Source organism: Rhagoletis pomonella, unplaced genomic scaffold (genome assembly GCF_013731165.1).
Source record: "Rhagoletis pomonella isolate Grant_MI unplaced genomic scaffold, Rhpom_1.0 Rhpom_scaffold_00002, whole genome shotgun sequence".
NCBI lineage: Eukaryota > Metazoa > Arthropoda > Insecta > Diptera > Tephritidae > Rhagoletis > Rhagoletis pomonella.
The window spans coordinates 49,963,191-49,985,623 of record NW_023458556.1 but is presented as its reverse complement, the minus strand read 5'-3'; the positions used below and the strand labels follow the sequence as shown (position 1 = coordinate 49,985,623).

The 22,433-nt window shown below is 37.9% G+C and overlaps 1 protein-coding gene across 8 annotated transcripts in view; it reads left to right on the top strand.

The window, feature by feature from the left end:
* LOC118733768 (WW domain-containing adapter protein with coiled-coil homolog) overlaps positions 1-22,433 on the top strand; it is a 199,080-nt gene that overhangs the window by 15,868 nt on the left and 160,779 nt on the right. For 2 of the 8 annotated variants that reach the window (XM_036463309.1, XM_036463310.1), the window contains exons 3-15: positions 7,843-8,552; positions 9,191-9,290; positions 9,379-9,588; positions 11,052-11,477; positions 11,557-11,632; positions 11,706-11,791; positions 12,834-12,929; positions 12,993-13,483; positions 13,567-13,832; positions 13,903-14,303; positions 14,380-14,549; positions 14,639-14,766; positions 20,500-21,442. The exons of 1 other annotated variant lie outside the window; for it this stretch is intronic. In XM_036463309.1, coding sequence (XP_036319202.1) covers positions 8,463-8,552; positions 9,191-9,290; positions 9,379-9,588; positions 11,052-11,477; positions 11,557-11,632; positions 11,706-11,791; positions 12,834-12,929; positions 12,993-13,483; positions 13,567-13,832; positions 13,903-14,303; positions 14,380-14,549; positions 14,639-14,766; positions 20,500-20,578 — 2,619 coding nt within the window. In that variant the 5' untranslated portion in view covers positions 7,843-8,462 and the 3' untranslated portion in view covers positions 20,579-21,442. Of the gene's footprint in view, positions 1-7,842; positions 8,553-9,190; positions 9,291-9,378; positions 9,589-11,051; positions 11,478-11,556; positions 11,633-11,705; positions 11,792-11,842; positions 12,460-12,833; positions 12,930-12,992; positions 13,484-13,566; positions 13,833-13,902; positions 14,304-14,379; positions 14,550-14,638; positions 14,767-20,499; positions 21,443-22,433 lie in introns of those variants that run through there. 5 more of the 8 variants (XM_036463312.1, XM_036463313.1, XM_036463311.1 and 2 more) reach the window with 4 other exon arrangements.

Sequence of the window (22,433 nt, the reverse complement as noted above, 5' to 3'; positions counted from 1 at the left end):
TCAATCACCAGAGGGAGTCACTATTGTCTCTTATGCTGACGTTTGCTCGATAATAGCGGCAGGGAATGGAATTGATGACCTGTGCTCGAAAGTAAACGGTTACCGCTCCGAAGCTTCTTCATTGTAAGGAGCCTAACCCTCTCTCCTGAGAAATCCTCGGCAACCATTTTCATTACCTCGTCGAAAAAGGTCAGACTACAGCTAGGAATTGATGTCAACGGCGAACCAATTCCGACTGTGAACCACCCCAAAATACTCGCAGTTACCTTCGATAGTCTGCTCTCTTTCTCGGCGCACAGAGCCGCAGAGTCTTCAACTCGCTAGCCCGCAGCACCTGGGGCAAAAGCAAATAAGCGTTGTTGGTTTGGTATATACCACCGAATAGTAGCCATAGTCTTTACGCAGCTCTCGTCGAAAATATATCCTCTCTTGTTTGTAATAAAGCTGGTGATGATCATCTATTTGTGCTTGGCGACTTTAACCTTGACAATGTTACCTAGTCAAGCACCATTCTCAAATCGTCTCTTAGTGCTTGTGATGTTAATAGTCATAGTGAAACTTGTCTAGTTTCTCAAAGCTTGTTGTACGAATGTGATGTCTCTGAATGTTTTAATATCTTTACATCTACTGTAGCCGGCATTCGTAAAAGTATTGTTCCAGTCTTAACAAATAAGCGATATAAAGTGCCCTGGACTGATGAAACTCCGAAATAAGCGGAACAACTACATATCTTCGTAAGTTAAAAAATACCAACAATAACGTTTACTTCAGCCTTTACAAACAATTTTCTAACAACTTCGTATATTTGGATACATTATTGCTCACAAACTGCGTCCTAAGCTTTGAATCCATTAAAAAAAAACGAAAGCATTTTGGCATTATGTTAATTAAAAAAAAAAAAATATTCTAGTACTCCCTCTATACACCTTCTCCGCGATAAAGCGGGTAATACGCCCAGAGCTGCTGCTAATTTGTTTGCGTAATTTTTTTTAGTAAAATTTTGTTCATGATTCTTCCATCGATTAATTTGTTTCTTTTAACATTCAACAATCTTTAGACTTGGTGCAGCTTTTATAGGGTCCGTCCATAGGGACATTAGTTGAGTGGGGTTTAGTGGTCATGCGAAGAGATGTCTCTAGTCGTCGGGTGTCTCCGCATGCCGGGCACATCCGCATCTAGTCTGCTCAGGTACGACTTTAACCTACTGAAGTAGCCAGAGCGAAGTTGGACTATTGTTGTTCGAGTCTCTCGAGGAAGGCTCTCAAAACGGCGTTCACAGGTCAAAAGTCAGTGTAGGTCGATACTGACCACTTGCGAAAGCCGTTTATGGCCTGTCGGCATGCTGTCGAATCCATAGGTTGCTTTATGGACCTCTGCTTTAATTGTCTGTTCGGGTGCCCACGTCTGGGCTCCCTACTAAGAATTGCTTGCAAAGCATTGTGTTGTTTTCCCTGATGGGAAGCATTATAGTTAAGCAAGTGATGTTCTGGCGACAATAGAAGACATCCGGCTGTTGTCCGGAGTGCTGAATTTTGTGTAGTTTGTAGCTTCATTTACTTGTGGTCCCTGGCGACCACACTGGCGCTGCGTAGTTTAGAACCGGAAGGCCAATTGGCTTGTATGTTGCCAGCAACGTTTCTTTCTCTTTGCCCCAGGTACTGCCGGCTAGCGACTTGAGAACCTTGTTGCGGCTCTGTACCTTATTGACAATTGCGGTTGTGTGCGTCGAGAAGAAGAGCAGCCTGTAGAAGGTGATTTCGAGGATTTTCGGATTATTCACCGTCGGAATTGGTTCGTCATCGACGTGAATACTCAGCTGCAGTCTGACCTCCTTCGTCCAGGTGTTATGTGGGGTGTAAGTGAAATGTGTTGCCTGCCCGCCGTTGGCTGTGTGTGCTGCTGTGAAAGGTGCCGCCCTGTTGTAGTAGTGGGCGGCGTCGCTGTTGGAATTGACGACCGAGCAGCGCAGCACGGACCCTCGGGAGTTCCGTTGAAGGATCCTGGAGTTGTTGGCGGCGGCGCGTGTTTTGTGGCGCAGAAGAGTACGTAGCAGATGTAATCCCTATGGACGAACAACGTATGACATATTTCGCCGACCTAAACGGGGTTAGATCGCCGAAGCAACAGCCCTTGGTCGGGTAAAACCCGAGTCATTCCGGTGCGTAGAACCGGCTTTCGTGGTGTTTGTCGATTTGCTTCTTATGTACACACTGATAAGGCGCAATCAGTTGATTTCTGAGGAGCTTCAATCCTTGAAGTTCGGAAAGGTTGCATTTCTATCAATAAGAAAAAGTACACGCCACTCTGTTATTGTAAACAATACAATTTCCAGAAAAAAAATATTTTCGACTACAAACTGACATTGTAAATACTCCCTCATCCGCTATAACTTAATTCCAACCTGTACATATTTAGAAAGCAAACATTTTTTCCAAAATTCTGAGAAAGAGACAAGGCCTTTTTAAGTCGCTGGAAGTAGAAATTTTACGGGCAGCGGAGTCTGTATGTTTGCCTGGCATTTAGCTAAAAAGTCGATGCAGGGATCTTTTCATAATGACGCACAGTGTTTCGGCTATATGGAGGCAGGTGGAAATAGTAGTTAACCAATTTTACTTTAGAATAAGGAATTATTAAATTTGGTAAAGGTGGGATAACTGCCACGCCTTCCACTTTTGTGGGCGGAAACATTAAATTTGATCCGATTTCGATGAAATTTAGTTTGCAATCTCTCTTTTATTAGAAAACCCTAAATATAAAATATGGGAAAAATTGCCACGCCTTCCACTTTTGTGGGCGGAAACATTAAATTTGATCCCCAAATATAAAATTTGGCAAAAATTGGATCACTATAACGTCTACAACTCTTAAAAGTATGGGGCCACTCATTAAATGTGATGGAATTAATTAATTTAATTTAATTTTAATTTTAATTAATTTTTAATTTTTGTTTTCTGCTTTCCACTCTCAGAAAAGCAAAATTTATACTTAAAAATTATGTATGTGTAGATTATATTTTCTCTCAATGTTTGGTGTGATGTTTACATTGTTCGAAAACTTGTTTCGCGAAATTACGCAAAAACTGAAAATCGAAATATTAAGAAAATGGAAAACTACATATATGTATTTCCAACGCCGCGCGAAAAGATCCAATTTTATGCTCGGAAGCTCCATGAAATTCTTTACAATATGTGTCTAATTTCAAGACCTGACGCATCGGTGCTTACACTTTTTCTACTAATAATCTTTAGCAGATACATTTCCAAGTCAGTTTAAAAAAAATAGGAAAATACCAAATAAATGATAAACACCTCACCCTGAATCAGTGGCGGATACAGGGGTGGCTGCAGAGCTGCGAAAAGTTAAATTTAGGTTAAAATAAATTACCTCTAACGAGAAATTTGAAAACAAGTTTTGTTCATTTTAATCTGCAATCTAATATCTTTTTTAAGTTTTCACGAGATTATTTATAATCAAGGCTGGCAAACCTAAGCAAATGCTTGAAAAAGCTTATTTTGCATATGTGCAAATCTCCTGAACCATGCGATTCAACGCTAAAAAAACGTAAATTTTTAAATTGAATGCACAAAAATAAATTATACATCAAATTATTTGAAATCCATTTAGGAAACATAACATTCTTGTGTGATCTATTTTTCTCAAATGCTTAAAGAGTTATAAGTAAACAACAATAATTTTTTAAAACTCAAAGTTAGGGATACTTTTAGAGGGCGTAGTTTTTGCCCGATTTCAGAAGTTTAAGGTCAGGTGCAATGTATATATAAAATTTGGTAAAATGATTGGTGAAGTTGTTTTCGAGATACAAATATTTGACATAAGTGGGCGGGCCACGCCTACTTTCCAAAAAATTTTACGAAAAACTAATTTTCGCTTAAGGTACATTGAAACTATCATTTTGGAGTAAATATTTAAAAATTCGTTAACCCTACTGCTCAAATACTTGAAAGTCCTTACATATAAATTCATGGCCGTATTTTAGACAAAAATCATTTTAGGTATTTAGCATTTTCAACGAACTTGTTATGTTTTAGTCTGTCGGTGTTTCATCAAACAAATTTTGAAATTTTGAAGCCATTCACGCAAAGACCTACATATGCAGCCAATATTTGTTATATTTTCAATATTTTCAAAGGCACGCAGCTGTAAAAGGTCTTATTTTTATCTTTAATGTGTTTTGCATATATTCGACTTACGCTTACTTGAAATTTAGTTTGGTAATTTATCGAGCTTTTTCTAGCGCTTATTTTCCATATATTTTTGCATATTTTTGCCGGCGCTGTTTATAATGTATAAGAAATCATGTAAATCTTTTCGCCAACGCATAAAGGAGTAATTATTTGCATAGTAAAACCGGTCAAAATTATTTGGGGTGTTTTTCTGTTACGTAATAAAAGAAAACACGAAACTTAATCATAATTAGGCATTTATATGAGAAAAAAGGCTAACTACATTTATCTTAGGTTCATTTTCGTGACATATTTATCCATAGAATACCATAGGTCCGCAGAAAACAAGCTTAAAAAAAATTCGAAAAACGGCATTCATATATCTATGGCATATTTATGTAGATCGGCGAGTTCGGATATGCCCTCCTTTTTTTCAGATAGGCTCTCATTTACAATTGCAAATTGTGTAGAATTTTCAGTTTCCAAAATGTCGATGCTTTCTCAATTTAATTAAAGAAGTAACTTAAAAATATAAAAAAAGAATGCGGTAAAGTGTGCTAAAACCCATACGTTCTCGTCGAAGATCTAAAGATGAGGGCACTGAAATTTGAGGACATTTCTTCACACCGTCTGCAAAAGAGTCGCAACTCAAAATAATACGTTTGTCGGAAAATGCGAACAACTATTTCTTAGCACATGATAATCTTAAGGACAAGAGCGACTTTACCTTAGATTTTTTTTTTTTTTAATTATAACAAACATTTGCTCCAGCTTTTACTGAAAGGTAAATAAAAGCTCTGCGTACATTTTTAGCGCGTTAATCGCCAAAAATTATAAATTTTGAGTTGTGACTCTTTTGAAGGCGGTGTGCGTTTTAATTCAGTAAATCTCGGTACTCAGCTCCGACGAAAGCATTTCAGTATCAAGCGCACTTTTCCTTATTCGTTTTCTTATATTTTTAAGTTATTTTTACTGATGAAGATGAACAGAAGGAAGAAACTAGCGCTGCATCGAGTTTTTCCACCGAATCTTTGACACACAGATTTTTAATTATGTCAGCATCGACTCTTCCTATAACCATTTCTTTCAAATTTTTGCTAAAAAAATATCCCATATCCCCATTTAAAATAGTTCAAAAGAATATAAATTATAGTACGTGCTTTCTTTTTGTACGTCTTCTAGTTTTATTTTAAGATTGGTCCATAAAAAACATAATAACGAAAGAAACAAATAAATGCAGCTGTTGGAAGCGCAGAAAAAAAAAAATTATCACAAAAAGAGCTATAAGTTGAATCGGCTATAAAAATGCATGCCCAAAACTTTTCTAAAAAACCTGATAACAAAATTTAAAATTATGATAGCAAATTTTAGAAACTGGTTTAATTTTCGCGAATTTCGCCTTTGTTGATAAATTTTACGTGGCAAAATTACTTGATTTGTTTATAAATTACGAATGAGCCGTAAACTACAATAATGTGAAAATGCTTTAAAAATTGCTTTTTCCGTTCAAAATTTTCAAATCGCTAAAATGGAAACCCCGAAAATTACGCTGTTTGAAAAAATCATGTTACTTTTTTCTTGGTGTTGTCTATTTAACCTTATTCGACAAGTGGATCCAAGTATGTATTCGCCACTGCCCTGAATTTTCCATGGCACTTAAAGAATTGATTACAGTGTAAAAAGAAACAGTTGCTTTAATGGGTTCAGAGCAAACGCATTAGTCGGTATCGCGCCGATTCCAGTATGTTTCTGGAAATGTACCGTTCGTAGGGAGGAATGATGTGAAATTTTGTATTTATGTATTTATTTACTTTTCGCTCTCTAAGTCCAACCGGTTTTTTAAACCCAGTGTCACCACGACTTTTTTCCACCTGCCTCCATATAGTCGAAACACTGTTTCACGACAGGTATGATCAATTAAACGGTGTTACAAAATAAAAAAATAAAATGCACGATCTTTTTATGCGACCTAGTACAGGTCGTAGAACTGGCTGAATAATTCACGCAACTGTTTTCAAAAATTTTCTAACACTCACATTCTCAACTTTTTCTTACAAAACCATTTTTGCATGATTTTAGGCACTAAAAGATTTCTATCTCGGTTATTTTTTAACCAATTTTAACTTTATATAGAGTTTCGGAAAGAAAAATCTTTGTACATTTAAAAATAGTACTAAGTTTTGTGAGCACATTGTAAATATGGCGAAATTTTTTGGAATAAATCTGAAATTTATACCAATTTTTATTATTTTTTCCACTTCAACAACATTTTTTGCCAAAATTTCGAAAGCAAATAGTCTATTTTAGTCATTACTTCGAAAATAATATTTAATTCCAAGTAAAACTAGGTGCCATTCATTGAAATCAATAAAAAAGTTATAAAAATCCAATTGATTAAAATTTTATGCGAAATATCATGGAAGTAATTATGGAAAAATCTTTAGTTCAAAGTGGAACAAATAATAAAAACTAGTTTCCACTTATTTACAATATGCTCACAAATCCTATTATTTTATTAAATAGTCCAAATATTCGTCTTTCCAAAGCCATATAAAACTTAAAAATAGCCATATTGAAACTTAAAAATAGTCGAGCTAAAAATTGTTTAGTGCGGGAAGTCATGTAAAAACCAATAATAAGTCGAGAATTTGAATAAGCCGAAAATTTGAGGGTGTTACAAAAATTTTAAACGCAGTTTCTTGAATTTCTCGACCAGCCCTACGACCTGTACTAGGTCCCTTAAAAAGTTCATGATCAGTGTAACACCGTATTATTAATGGCTCGACTATTTTTCATCCGATTGTTAAAAATGAAAGTGTTTTTGAAAAGAGGATTAACATACCCTTTAAATGATGTACAGCAGTGTTCTCGAAAATAAAGTTAGTATATTAAAGTGCAAGTTTCACTTCGCTAAAAATTACCGTTGAATTTTAAGAATTTATTGCGTACCTTCTTTCATATAAAAATGATTTTGTTCGTGCGTTATATGGAAGAAAATGCGCAATACCCTCGGCAAAAAATTCTCGAAAACTTTTGGCGACTTCAAACTCGCACTTTATTATACTAACCTTTAATGGGCTATAAAACTGCATACTGCATATTGCAAAAAAATCGAATTGAAAAATTGAAAATTTCGATGCAATATTTCTTGATAATAAATATTTAGCATTTTCCCCGAGTTCTGTATGAAATTAAAAAAAATAATTCTAGTGGATTTTGCTGTTGAATGAACATATAATATAATGGAAAATATAAATAAATAAAATCGTCAAAACGTAAGGTTAAGCATATTTTTGCTGCTGACTGTATATGTACATAAGTATGTATGTCAAATAAACTTATTTTTTGTATACATGCATAACTTTAATTTTGATTTTTTTCTAATTCTAATAATGTCTTTTCAAAACTAGTATTTCTTGCTAAAAGCAAACTCTTCCTTTGCTAAAATTATAATGATTAAGTTTTATAGCCAACTTTCTGTTTGCTTGATATTTAAATAATAAAAACAAAAACCTTCACATTTCTCTATGACCTGCTTGTGTTTCGTTATTCATTGTATGTGCGCATTTTTCAACAATTTGTTTTTAATAATTTCTTCTCCAACTGCAAACATGTGCAAACTGCATCGGTCTTCTCGTTAACTACATCAACCAACCAGCGAACCATCTCAGCATACAATTTTGAAAGCTCTCCTTCGTTGTAGTCACTAACAAAACATACCAAGCACTTACAACCCATAACCGAGGATAACATAACTAAGTTAAAAACTAATGAAAAAATAGCTGAAAGTTTTCGCGTCGAAAACGCCAAAAAAAATGTCTAAAACAAGCAATGCAAGCAATTGTAAGTTAGTAACATCTACAAATCCTACAACATAACAAACCGACAAATAACCTCTCACATTGTGTGTTCCATCTACTCAAGGCAACTCATTTCGCTTCGCGTTAGTCAAGTAAAACATTAACAAAAGAAAAAAAATAATAATAAGAAAATAAGAAAATTAAAAAAAAAACATGATTTAAATAATACTACACCAATACTTAAACACAAATCGTTAACATCATTTCAAAGTGCACCTACAAAAGCTTGAAAAAAATTGTACTTAGAAAGAAATTCCAACGCATCTGCATTGTTGCATCAACGCTTAGAAAAATTAAAAAAAAAAACACGAGTGTGAGTGCGTGCACAAAACACTATCAACTTAGTGTCTGCTCAGCGAGACGCTTCCTGCGATTCGTGAAGCGTTCTATTTAGTACACTCGCGCGATTCCACTGTTTATGACTACCACAAATAGTATCGCAATAGACTTACCATTGGCACCCGGCTGTAACAAAAGTGCTGCTGTCGGTCTGTGTCGCATAGATGATGTAAGTAGAAGCGCGCCGGTCGTGGGCGTACGCTGCGCATGCGCTTGTCCATATGAAAAACGTATGCACAGTAGCGTCACATGGCACCAACACAACTACTGTAGATAACTTGAACACAACTCTTTTTTTCTTACACAAGCTAACTACTAAAAAAAAAAAACAAAAATGCAAAGCTCGTATGAACACTTGGCGGCACGACACTGACTGCGAAAGGTGTTACGAAACGGAATAACCTTTAAATTAAAACCCACTCGCCGCATGTCCTGCCGCTAAGTGTATCTCACACTGCTGCAGATTCATACTTTTTATTCCCAGTTTAATGTTGGCCAACTGTTATCATGAATCATCGCTAAAAATTCAAAAATTATAAAAAAAACAAAAAGATGCAAAAAAATGTACTAAACGAAAAACGAAACTTTTTTTATATGTAACGCAAATTCTAAATTATTTATCTCTATTGGCTATTTACATTTCACATTCATTGGCCATTCCCCCAAATGTGGCAACTAATTTTCTTGGTGTTTTGTGTATTTTGTTTTTCCCTGCATTTGATAGTATATCAGCACCTCATTTCGTGCTTTCAGATTTTCACGCAATTTGTTTTATATTGGTTTTATTTATATATTTGTGCCTTACAGAGTTCCAAGTACAATTCAAAGCGTGATTATGAACGCGATCGGTCATCCAACTATCGCGATCGCGATCTGTCACCATCTGGTGGTGGTCCATTGAACAATGGTGAGCACAGTTACATATATCATTTATGCCATTTAAGAGTACAAAAGAATTTCGTAATAACTTGATTTTGAAATTTTCTCGTTTTCAGTTTCGCAAAGATTATCGCAAACTACTATGAATAATGGTAACAGCGCTTCGTATCGTTCACAATCGCCTGAAATAGATTCGCCATCGTCAAGGGGACACGGTTCGCACGATATACGCGATCGTGATCATCGCGGTAGTGATCGTTTCAGTTATATGCAAAAAATGAGGGATCGAGATCGCGATGTGTATAAAAAGGAGAAATATTCAACAGGTGAGTGGCTAAAAGAAATATGTATAGAGACTTGCACACGACATACGAATCTTAAGGGCATATAAAAATATTAGGTTAGAATACTTTGTAAGTGGCAACTAAATGTAGTTTTGGTACCGTTTACCTGGAATGATTATGTTAAAATCAACCAGCATGTTTGGTAAAATTGAGTAATCAGTGCTTACGAAATTCGTGTGGGTGGTCTGCGATGGGCACGATCTTTGCCACTGGGAACAGGAGTACTATTCAAATTTCTGGCATTATCAGCGAGGACAGTGAAGCGCTGTACGCTGCGGTGAGGCGCTCGCCTTTCGAGCGACCTAGTTTCTTCAGCATCTGCTTCAAGATTTCGTGCTTTAGAACATTTTGCGCTGTTATTAGCAGCCTTTAACACGGTGCGACGCTCTTCCTTTCTGTATGCACAATAAACTGCCTGGTGAATAAGCGCGCTTACTTCCATGGACCCGATGACGACGTGTTGCCAAAGCTAATAGTTACATATGTACGTAGTCCTTCCGTGTGGTCGAGTTGGAGAAGTATTTTAACGTTGTCTATACCTTTCTGACCCCACTGCAGAGATTACAGATTTAAGGATGCTCATCCCATTTTACCTGAGTCTGTCGGATGCGATCACGCACGTTAGGGGGTTAGGACCCAGGGCGCACCATCCAGTTGTCCTTTTCCGTGTTGATGAATGTACGTTTTACGGATGTGCAAAGTTATGGTTGATACTAACTATGATGGGGCAGTTTGTGGTGGCTGTAAGAAGTGCATCATATTTTTTTCTCTATTATTACACATAGACTAATAAACATTTGCTTTTGCTACAATGTAAGGACATTTTGATAGCTATTTGGAAGCATTCATTTCTCAGCAGCTTTTAGACTATCAAATATGTTGTAAATCGTTTCAAGTAAAATAATAAATTGCCCAAATTTTCATATACTGCCTTATACAGAGTTTCACCCGGAAAAAATTCACCCGAAAATTTGACATCCGCCCATAGTAAATACATGGAAACCAAAAGTGAAAAGTGAACCGGTTCGGGGAAAATGAAACTCACGATAAGGCTGATTAAAATCCATTATTCAGTAGAGAGAAATTTTGATTCTGTCAATAGCTTTGCATGTAAATTATAGATATTTGTATGTGATGTGTGTATTATTGTTGTTGCGCTGTTATATCGCCGACTGAGTAGAATATCGCCCTTCCAATTCGAAAAGGCGCTATCTCAGCCATGGTCGAAGCACGCCCTATTTCAGAATTTGGTTCAAAAACGCCCTACGTCAGCTGTCGATTCGAAAACACCCTATCTCAATATAAATTGAATATATCGGCAGGTGAGGTGAGTGGTGAGTGTGTTTGAACCATTTTCTGAGATGCTGACATAGGTAGTTTTCAACAGTATATATGTACTATATATAGTAAATATTTTATTCGCTTACATTTATTTCCTTGTTTAGATAAACGCGATAGACGAGGCGGTGGCAGTGGTGGTGGCAACGATCGTGATTCTGAATCACATCGCACCAATCATGATAGGCTGGATCGACGTGGAGGTGGAAGCGGCGGAGCAAAGCTTTGTTCTTCCAGTGGTGGTGACAAACGGTCTGGTTCGACAGATCGTGAACGAGATCGTGATCGTGATCGTGGTGATTTAAGAGACAGCAAACGTGATCGTGGTTCTGAACGTGATCGTGATAGAGAACGCGATCGCGATAGGGATCGTGATAGAGATCGCAGTGATCGCGGTGGAGGTAGTAGCGGCGGCGATCGTGAACGCGATCGCGGCGGTGGTGGTGGGGGAAGTGGTGGCGGCGGTGAGCGTAGTGATCGCGGCGAACGTGTAGCACGTTGTGGCGATTGGAGTGAGCATGTCAGTTCATCGGGTAAGTCTATCGGGTAGTTTTCTATAAGTGCGTATGCGACTGATGTTTATTACTTTTTGATTTATTTCATGCGCTCTAGGAAAGATGTATTATTACAATTGCAAAACTGAAGTTTCACAGTGGGAAAAACCAAAGGAATGGATTGAGCGAGAACGGTATGTTTTCTTGGGAAATTTTGAAAGTAGAATGTTGATCAAATGAAAGATATGGCATTTTATTATTTTGTAGAACTCTGGCACGTGATCAACATAGAGAAAAAGATTACCGGGACAAAGATCGCGATAGAGATCGTGAAGATCGTTTCTGCAGATCAGGTATGTATGTGTTGATAACTCATTAGTGTATGTCAGAAAAAAAATCTTTTTAGCGAAGTTCAGTTCCGGGACCAAAAATCTATTTAAATCTCAGCTTTGTCTTTTGCTTAAGATAGATAATTTAATAAGGATAGATAGTTTAAGAGGTATGCATCTCGACCTAGTGGGTCTATATTGCCCTCCACTCGTCACAATATTTCTTGTTATCCTATTGACTTCATACAGCCCACAATAGCTCTGTATGTGCTCTCTCTCTGGCCACATTAAGGCTGTGCTATTTCGCGTTGCCTCGATACGGCATCACACTTAAGGAGCAGGTGCAATGGTGTCCCAAAGTCGCGTCAAAGAACGACAGAGGTCATTCGCCGAGATTCCCAGATTTCTTAGCCTAGTGAGAATGCCTGTAACACTTCAAGTTTATGCTTGGGGAGGTCAATTAGTTGTTTGTGTCTTTTTAGGTTATACCCAGCAGTATGCGTAGTCCTATTGTACTATGCTAGTGTTGTTCGCTCCTACTTATTGAACCTTTCAATATATTCAGCAAGGGCGGTGAGTCTCTCAACGCACTCAAAGACTAAGGATGATTTGATCTCGGAAGGATAATAGCACCTTAAGTGCTGCCTGGCTGCCGCTAAGGATCTGGATTGTCTCATTACGGTAGTCTCTATGTAGGTTTATCACTGCACACCGATTGATGACATGCTCAAATGCCTACAAAATTACCGGTTGTTTTCTACTTAAAAAATATTAGGCAAATTCAGCATTTCATTTTTGAACCATAAATTAAAAAGTTTAAAATGGTCTGTATTTCTTGCCTAAAAAGCAAAAATCAAAAGTTAACTCAAATTATTTCTATTTCTTATAAAATATATTCTCAGTATATACGTTATAAATAAAAAAATTTTTAATAAAATTAAATAAACGTCTAAATTTAAAATTTATGCGTCTGCATTTAAAATCTAACGTATAAATATTAAAAATATACAGTAAAATATCATAAAAACACTTACATATTTTTTTATTACAACGGTCAACCATTTAGCTTACGCGAAACATTCCAGTTCTCGGGGAAATTCACGACTGAGGTGGAATTATGAAAATGATGCTGGACCTCCAAGTCACCGAAGACGTTTGGATGGTAAATTTATTGAGATTACTTTTATTATTATCCTTTTTATATACATATCGTATTCTCTTAAAGGTCGCATAGGCGAAAACCCTGACATGGACATTAGTCCAGGCGACTCGACGCCAACATCGGAGGCTAGCTACCCGATTACCGGTGCGCCTTCTGTTCATGGTCTGGTTAATGCACAGCACAATGACCTATCATCAATTCCAACATCCACTGTTGGCCTGCCGAATGCATTACCACGTCTAGCATCGCATCCCAACGCCAGTACTGTTATGCCATCCTCCTCCTCCGCATCCGCTTCTGCTGCAGCGGCCAATGCAGCTGCTGCATCAATGCATTTCTCCGCATCATCCGCGTCAGGGCATGGCTCGGGCGTTGTGGTGGGCGGGGCAACAATGCTGCCCGCCACCGGACTCGCCTCCGTGCCCTCTAATGCGGGCCTACCAGTGATGGTTGCTGGTGTTATGCAAACACAAAATAATAGTAATCATCGAAAAATGGATCCAGTGGCAATGATGCAACAGCAAGCGCATCTAGTATCGGCATCATCGCCCAACGTGAGTTACAATTGAATTTAAATTAATTAAAATTATTAATTTAAAAATGTATGATGTTTATTGGAAAAAATTACATTATTCAGGTGGATCATCACTTGAACTCGAATGCACCCGGTCCGCCGAAAATGGGTTCAAAAGAGCAACAAGAAATGATGTTGAATTCGCAGCAGAAGGCAGCGTTGTTGATGCGACAGCAGCATCAACAGGCGGCGTTGCATCACCACCATCAAATGGCACAACATGGTATGGGTGGCAACGAGGCGTTGCATATGATGGCCAATGCCGGTACTTCCATTGATGGCAACAACCACGCGATGAATGCGACCTCATCAGCGGTGATAGTTCTAAGGTGAATAATAAATAATAATAAAAAAAATAAAATTAAAGAACCTTAACGAAAATGTTTGCTTAACACGCAGGGATAATTCAGTGAACTCGCCACACTACAATCTAGCCCATTCACACGGCATGTCGCCGATGGGCTACACAAAAAGTCCTATAACAAGTGTTGGTGGTAGCGGTGGTGTTGTTCCTGTATCTGGGCACAATAACAATGTGGGCAGTTGCGGCGGCGTAAATGCTGGCGCATATGCTGCTTGTAACGCACCATACGGTTTAAAGACTGTCGAGGGCAGCAGTGGCATGAATTCGATTGGCAGCAGCAACAACAGTGGCCTCTGTTCCTCATCTAGTTTAGCGAATGTCAGCATAAATGCTGGCGGTAGTGGAGTTATTGGTATTCTGCCTGGTGAGGGACCACCGACGCCAACGCAAGAAATGGACCTAAATGTTGCTGCTATGGAACAACAACAGCGGAAGTGTAAGTGCAATGTCTTTTTAAATTGTTATTATCAAAACATATTCTAATTTGGCAATACATTCTATGTGGACCACAGTGGAAAACACATCGTCCGCGTCGTTGAGCACGCTGCAAGGTTGTGTGGCGTCATCTGTACAGGCCGGCCGTTCACAGGGTCCAGAAATTTCACCGAAATTAGCAAAGTATTTTAGGGCTGATTTAATTACACATGTCACCAATTGGCAAGCTGATATACTGGAAAAACAGGTAATTCAAGTGGGTTCAGCAAGTTTATAAATCAGTCGCTGCTTATCTTATTTTCATATATATGTAAAATTTTCGATGTTTGTTTATAGGCGCAAAAGTGTTCTGAAGAGACGCATTTGTATGGCGATTTACAATGTACGAAAGTATCGGCAGAGTTAAAATGTGCTAGAAGCTTAGTTAGAATAACTGAAATCACAGCAACACTACAAGAACAAAAGTGAGTATGAAAAAATATTTAAACTTTGAAGAAATAAATAAAGGAATTCTCTTAAACTGGAAAGAGTGTCCAAAATCTCACAAGGCCCAAAAACGTTGAGGAAATACTACCATTATTCCTTTAAAAATGTTCAGTTTTCTCAAGTTTTTTTGTAGTTCAAGATAATCATTTTATTGCAAATATTTTGAGCAAAACACGTGTACAGGAAAACGTATATGGCCAAAAATATTCGATGAAATATTATACAGTTGTCCCCAAAATAATAGGAGTGTGGTATTTTGACCAGTTTTGGCTATTTGTCTTTTCTTTATTTAATGTTTATTTTTTTTTTTTTTATAAAAGTCTAGCTGGTTATACAACAGTCACCAAATAAATTATGATTTCAAACTTTGTATAAAAATTATAAAAATTCGCATATTTTCACCCAAATTTCAAACTTTTTAATCAGAATCTTAAAAAAAAGCTGTGGTATGCAGTTTTCTAGCCCATTTAATTCTAGTATATTAAGGTGCAAGTTTCAAGTTGCTCAATAATCCCGTTGATTTTTGAGAATTTTTTTTTGCGTTAAGGGTTTTAAAGTCACGTTTTTTCCATGTAAAGTATGTTCGACCATTTCTTTTATATGGATCAAAAAAATTACCAAAAATCAACGGAATTTTTTAGCAGCTTGGAACTTGATTTCATTGGAATTAATTGGCTACACAACTGCATACCAAGATTGTTTCTAAAGATCCTGATAAAAAAGTTTGAAATTTAGGTGCAAATTTGCGAAATTTTTATACATAATTCTTGTACAAAGTTTGAAATCTGAATTTATATGGTGTGTTTGTTGTATAACCAGCGAGACTTTTATAAAAAAAAAAATAATAAACATTAAGTAAATAAAAGGCCAATAGCCAAAACTGGTCAAAATATCGCATTCCTATTATATTGGGGATAACTGTATATACTATATCTCTTGCATGATATCTAAATGATTATACATACTGGAAATATAATGCTTTCTAGGTGTATAGATCTTCAATGACTTTGTTTTCTATGAAGTCGGGGTTTGTTCTGCGTGAACAGTATTATTTTGTGCGGAATATGATGTCGGGCATTGCCATTTGACACATTTGTTGGCGAATTTGTGTGAAATAAGAAGCTAATGGTGAAAAAAATGAGATATCGTTTTTCGGAGATTAAAAACCCACTTGGAAAGTTATTTTTCAATCAGAATTTTCTTCCATACAAAGCATGTTTCACACTTTTTTTTTTTGTATGGCAAAAAGTACATTCAGAAAGAAAATTATCAAAAATCAACGCAATTTAGAAACTTAAAATTTGAGCTTTATTATACTAAAATTTAATGGGCTATAAATCTGGGCACTTAAAAGAATTCTGTAAAATCTCATTAAAAAGTCGTAAATGTTGGTGGAATTTCGCAGAATTTTTATAATATTTGCACAAAGTTTGAAGTATGAATTTATACGGTTTTTGTTAGATAATGAGCCATATTTTTATAAAAAAAAAGAAATATTAAATAAACAAAAGAAAAATAGGCAAAATTTGTTAAAATGTCGTTTCCCTATTAATCTTTCAACCACTGCACATAACATTGCTCTCCTTCACCCATACAAAAAAAATTTAAAATTGAATTAATTTTACAGGCAGTGTGTCAATAAAAAGAACAATAAATTTTTACCTCACAGTTTCTCCCAGCTGGCACTATTTCGAATTACTAAATTATCGAAAAAATTGTAGTCAATATCTCGGAAACTAAAGGAAATACCTAAAAACAGATAACACCAATCGAAAGAACTTATTTCAAAATACATAACAGCATCTACATAGAACTAAAAATCGTCAAAATGGCGCTTACGATAATCTTTTACCCAGGCGACGATTTGTTCATGTGAAATAGAACTGAACCGTTTAGGAACAATTTACTACAAGAGCGTGCAATTGCTGGCGTATGCCGATAACATCGGTAACAAAAACCGCGAAGGTTTTCTGCCTTTTCCAAGATTGATAAGGAAGCAAAGCGAATGGTGGTAAACGAGGACAAGCCGAAGTATCTCCTGTCATCAAACAAACAGTCAGGGCATTCGCGTCTTGGCAACCAAAATATTTAATATTAAATTATATTAAATTTCATATTTTTTGGCTATATAACTCAATTTGTTTTTGCTAGTTAAAACTTTTTATATAATGTAGAAAAAATCATTATTCAAACATAGTTGAATACCTGAGGATGAAGGTTCCATAGCTAAATAACACCAACAAACAATTTACTACTACATACTTAAAATTTGCACCAAAATCACTGATATTGAATAGCTGAGCCTACAAGACGTAGGTTTGCTTCACTGTTAAAACGAATTGTTTTTTTGTGGTTAATTTAAATACTGTCTCGGCAGCTTTTAAGCCCCATTGATTGTTGTTCACTCCTTTTGTTGTTGTTGTAGCGGCTACAACAACCCCGCCATGATCGGTTAGTATCTCAGTCGCTGTCGTCAAGGTCAGCTAAAGGAAGACCCAATAAGCGTGAAGCCTCTATAGGGTCTGTCCACAGGGACAGATGTGTTACTTGCTTTGGGTTTTCCGGGCATGCGAAGAGACGTTTCGAGTCATGGGGTGTCTCTCCGCATGCCGGACATTCGTTTGGCACTTCTGCATCTAATCTGCTCAAGTATGATTTCAACCTGCTGCAGTAGCCAGACGAAGCTCCTTCTAGTCTATGTCCGGTGGTTGTGTGCGCAGAACGGCATTGACGGAACGGAGTTCACGTAACTTGAGACTGACTCCCTATGAATGCCGCTCAGGGCCTATCGATAAGCTTATGGATCCAGAGGTTGCTTTATGAACCTCTGAAATTCGTCCAACAGTTCGTAAAGATGTCTTCTGACATGCATTAGCGAGGGCTCCTCTGCAAGAAGGTGTCTGTTCGGGTGTCCACGTCTGTGGCTGCGTACTAGGAATTGCTTGCAGAGCATTGTGTTGTGCTCCTCTATGGGGAGCATTTTCGGGAAGGTGTTGTTCTGGCGACATCAGAAGGCATCCGGTCGCTGTCCGTAGTGCCGTGTTTTGTATAGTCTTAAGCTTCATCCGCTGCATCCTACTGGTCCCCCCCGATCACACTGGTGCTGCGTAATTTAAAACCGACCGGCCTATTGCCTTGTATGTTGCCAGCAACGTTTCTTTGTTTTTGCCCCAGGTACTGCCGGCTAGCGACTTGAGGACCTTGGTGCGGCTCTGTACTTTGTTGACAATTGCGGTTGTGTGCGCTGATAAGGAGACACTGTCGAATGTTACTCCCAGTATTTTAGGGTTATTCACCGTCGGAATTGGAGTGTCATCGACGTGAATACCTAGCGGTAGTATGACCTCCTTCGTCCAGGTGGTAAATAAGGTCGCAGAGGATTTTGGGGGAAGGTTAGGCTCCTAGTAGTGAAGAAGCGGGAAAGAGCGGAGAGATACCCGTTTACTTTCGCGCACAAGTCATCAATTCCATTCCCAGACGTCAATATCGAAGAATCGTCAGCGTAAGAGACAATCGAGACTCCTTCTGGTGGTTAAAGGAGCTTGGAAATATAAAAGTTAAACAGTAATAGGGAAAGGATACCACCCTGTGGAACCCATATTTTTATTCTTCTAGGTTTGCTCGATTTATCTCTAAACAATACTGACGAGTGTCGACCAGTCAGACAATTCGCTGACCTCCGTTTGAGTCTCTGTGGGAGGCCTCTAGGGTCTTCGCTACCGGGGGAAAGACTGTTATCGGATGATGAGACTCGCCTTTGTTGACTGGTTTCCCTAGTTTAAGCAGTGGGACCACTCTCCCCATCAGAGTGGCCATTGACAGGTTGAGAACCTTGGCTAAATAGTCTACTTCCGCAGGACCCACATTTTTCAGCATCAACATGCATATTCCGTCGGGTCCCATAGCTTTGGGGGCTTTCGCCTTCCCGATAGCTACCTGATCTTCACCGCTGGTGAAAACAAGCGGCGCACTTGTTGTTGGCAGTTTGTGCAGCCTTCTGGTCCCTCAACGCTTGGCTTTGTCCACCGGAGTATAAACTGCCGGCTAAAGTAGCTCGCGCATCGCTCCGGGTCCGACGAAGCGCGGTCGGCGAAAGATATTTCGAGACTGTCGTCGCGCTTCGTCGGATTGGACAGTGACATCACGGTTGACCAAAGCTTAAACCAGAAGTGAAGTTGAAAGTCTTCAGATGATCTTCCCACTTTTTTCGCTTATGTACGTTCACAAGCTGCCGAATCTCCGTATTGAGATCTCTGATACGGCTGATGCGGGGATTTCCGGGATCGGCCTGACGGAGCTTGTCACGCTCATCGGCTAGAACAGCCGCTTTGGCAGGGAAATTTGGACGTGGGTCCGTAATGCATCCTGCCGGTACGAAGCGTCAGCATAGCTCGCCCTGATATGCTGTTTATCAGACCAGCGCTGACTATTGTTATGTCTGGCGAGCTGCAGCAGCTGCCCCTAATCCTGGTGGGTGCGTCGTCGTTCATTGTGCAGAATGTCGAATCGTCTATCTGCTCAGCCAAGTCAGTTCCCCTACGATCGTTTGACAGGCTTGAATGCCAAAGATCGTGGTGCACATTAAAGTCGCCAACTACCATACGGTTTTCACCTCTGAGGGGTGCACCTATTTTAGGGTGATATCCTGCCAGGCAGCTGGTGACAGGGGGTATATAGACGTTAAATATTTCGAGCTCGACGTCGCCCGACCGGATAGCAATGCCCTGACATTCTAGGATGGTATACCTGAGGTCGATGTTTACTTCGATGAGACCATGCTGCACGGTGTGGTGCGTGATGAACGCTAGGCCACCACCGTTATCTCGTTCGCGATTTCGACGGTGCACATTGTATCCGACGCAAGTCAACAATGTTGAATTGCTGTGCAACTTCGTCTCTTGGACCGCAGCTATCAATATTCCATGCCTTCCAATGAAAACGGTTATATCCTCGATCTTGCTCTGAAGTCCGTTACAGTTAAATTGAATGAGCTTCGTGTGGTTCGGGAGACGTGTTGTTATGCGGGGGGTGGAGGATGTATGATGGCGTCGCAGCTAGGGATTGCGAACTTGCATGCCCTAAAGTGGCACAAGCCAAGGCAGGTGTTGCAATTGATTGTTGTCGGACGAGATTTGCCGTGTTGGTCCACTGACGGTTTGTCCGTAGGCCTGCGCAGACTCGTAAGGTGACTCCACCCATTGCAAGCATTGCACTTGATTGAGGTGTAGTTGTGGTGTAGTCGTCTCTGGCATACATAGCAGGTGTAAGTTTCTGGCCCAGGGTTTGACTCGATGTCAGCCCTGAGAAGAAGAAGTAGCAGATGTAGCACTATGGACGAACAAGGTCTGACAAATTTCGCCGACCTAAACGGGGTTAGATCGCCGAAACAACTTCTGATGCTTTCAGCTGTTTGGAATCGGTCCTATATACTAATCTGTTACAACTTGTTCTTTTAGAGTCGTCCGGAAGCGGCCTTGCGATCCGCTCTTAGCCTATTTCTGAAGTTTTGTTGAATTTTATTTACAGGTCTACTCTGTGCTGGTAAAAAAAAAATGTTGTAAATAAAGTTCCTGTAAATTTTTAAACCCTTTTCGAATTGCTGCCTTTCAGACACGTCAAGTCTTGAAATTTCTCGCATTTTCCTTTGTGTTTTCTACTTTCTTTCACATGCCTCAACTTTCATTATTATTGTTTTTTCTCTTCCATTGCAGGATTATGTATCTTCGCCAGCAGATTCGTCGAATAGAAGAATCAAAATCGCAAAACTCATTTATGTCTGATGACCTTTAGCCAATATCAAATTTGTATTAAAAAAAAGAGGAATTATTGCTAAAAAAATCTACATAACCACATTTATATGGAGAAATTATTATCCATATGCCCATAAACTCCCATGCAACACACAATAAATAAAAACAAGAATCCATAGCAATTGGCAACTCTACACTAATATTTACAACTACTAGCAATAATGAAAATACAATAATAAAAAAAAAACAGATCGCTAGTGTAGACGACAGGCAGAAAGAAGCGGCGAGTTGCAGCAGCATCAGCAGCAGCTGTGTATGGGAGAACCAAGCGTGCGGTTAACAGTTGAAACAGCTTAGAATAAATAAAAGATTAAAATACTTTGAAGTAACGGCAACAACAATAGAGGATGCAAACAAGATAGAAAGGATAAAATATTAAATAAATGATGAAAAAAAAATAATACAAAAGGAAAAAAATCTACACAAAAAGTAATGAATAATTATAGTAATATTATAACTAGTAATTATAACTAAATATTTAATGATAAATAAAAAAATAGAACTAAAAAAATTAGAATACAAGTCCATTTAAATAAAAAAGAACTTCAAACATATTGCAAAGAAAATGGAAGAACGATCAAGCCACTACTGCAATACTTTAAGTGTACTTGAGCTTTTGTTGCATGTCAGCTGTAGGAAAAGCTTCTTGGCGCTGATTTGAAAAATCACCGCATGATAAGCTATGTGACATTACTCATCACTTGAGTTCGACATGTTTGAGCTGCAGCACGCATGGTAATGGCAGCAGCAGCAGAGCGAAGGAGGACGCTAATCAAATTAAACAGTTGCGTCCTCATGTCGGCAAAGGCGATGGCAATTTGTTTTTATGTGAACACAAATATTTACCACATCAAGAAATGCCTTTATTCTTTATAAGCATACCGATTTGTTCGTTTGCAGTTTAAAGCCCAGCAGTTTCGCTACGAATTAGTTTGTTATAAATTATAATTTCAAGTTAAATACTACATAGTTTCACATTTTGTTTCTGTTAAAACAATGAATTTCTTATAATCATATGCAATTCGATACACATATACATAAACAGTAAACGTTAATAGAGAAAGGAGTAGCGAAAAACGAAAACACACACACACACACACATATATATAAATATATATACATTTTTTTAATTTACACTATTTTAGTTCTTTTTACGTTATTAACATAAAATGAAAACATAGAATATACGTGATTGTGTAGATATGTATATGTAAGCGTATGCTATATTCAATATACTTATATTAAATAATATGATTATATATACACACGTATAACAGAAAAGAAACTGCAAAAAATAATCAAAATTAAATGTATTTTAATTTATTTGTGTTTTATTTTTTATTTACATACATATGTAATTAACGCAATAATTTTCTTTAGTCCAGTGTCTGCTTTTATCTGTAAAGTGAATATAAAAATTCGATTTTATAAAGCGCCATTTGTATTGATTTTAAATGTAAACATGCCATTTACGTCAAAAGATGTTGCTGCTGTACATACATACATATCTATGTATGTGTATGACTGCGCAATCTCTGCGGAATTTCAGTCGATTTTGGATTGAGCATCGGCAGCATATCAAGAAAGCAATTACGAAAATGTATGAAATCAATCACATATTCATGGAGAAAAATTGAATTTACTGAAAATGTTCATGGCAGAGTATACGCATCCATTTTGAAATAGCCACTAACTATAAGATACAGTTTCTAGGGCAAATTCACTATAGATCCGGATCATTGTTGCCGCCAGGGAACTTCTTCATGAACATAACACTTTCGTTAGTTTATTTAAGGCGGAAAACGACCACCAAACCATAATCTTAGCCGATGAAT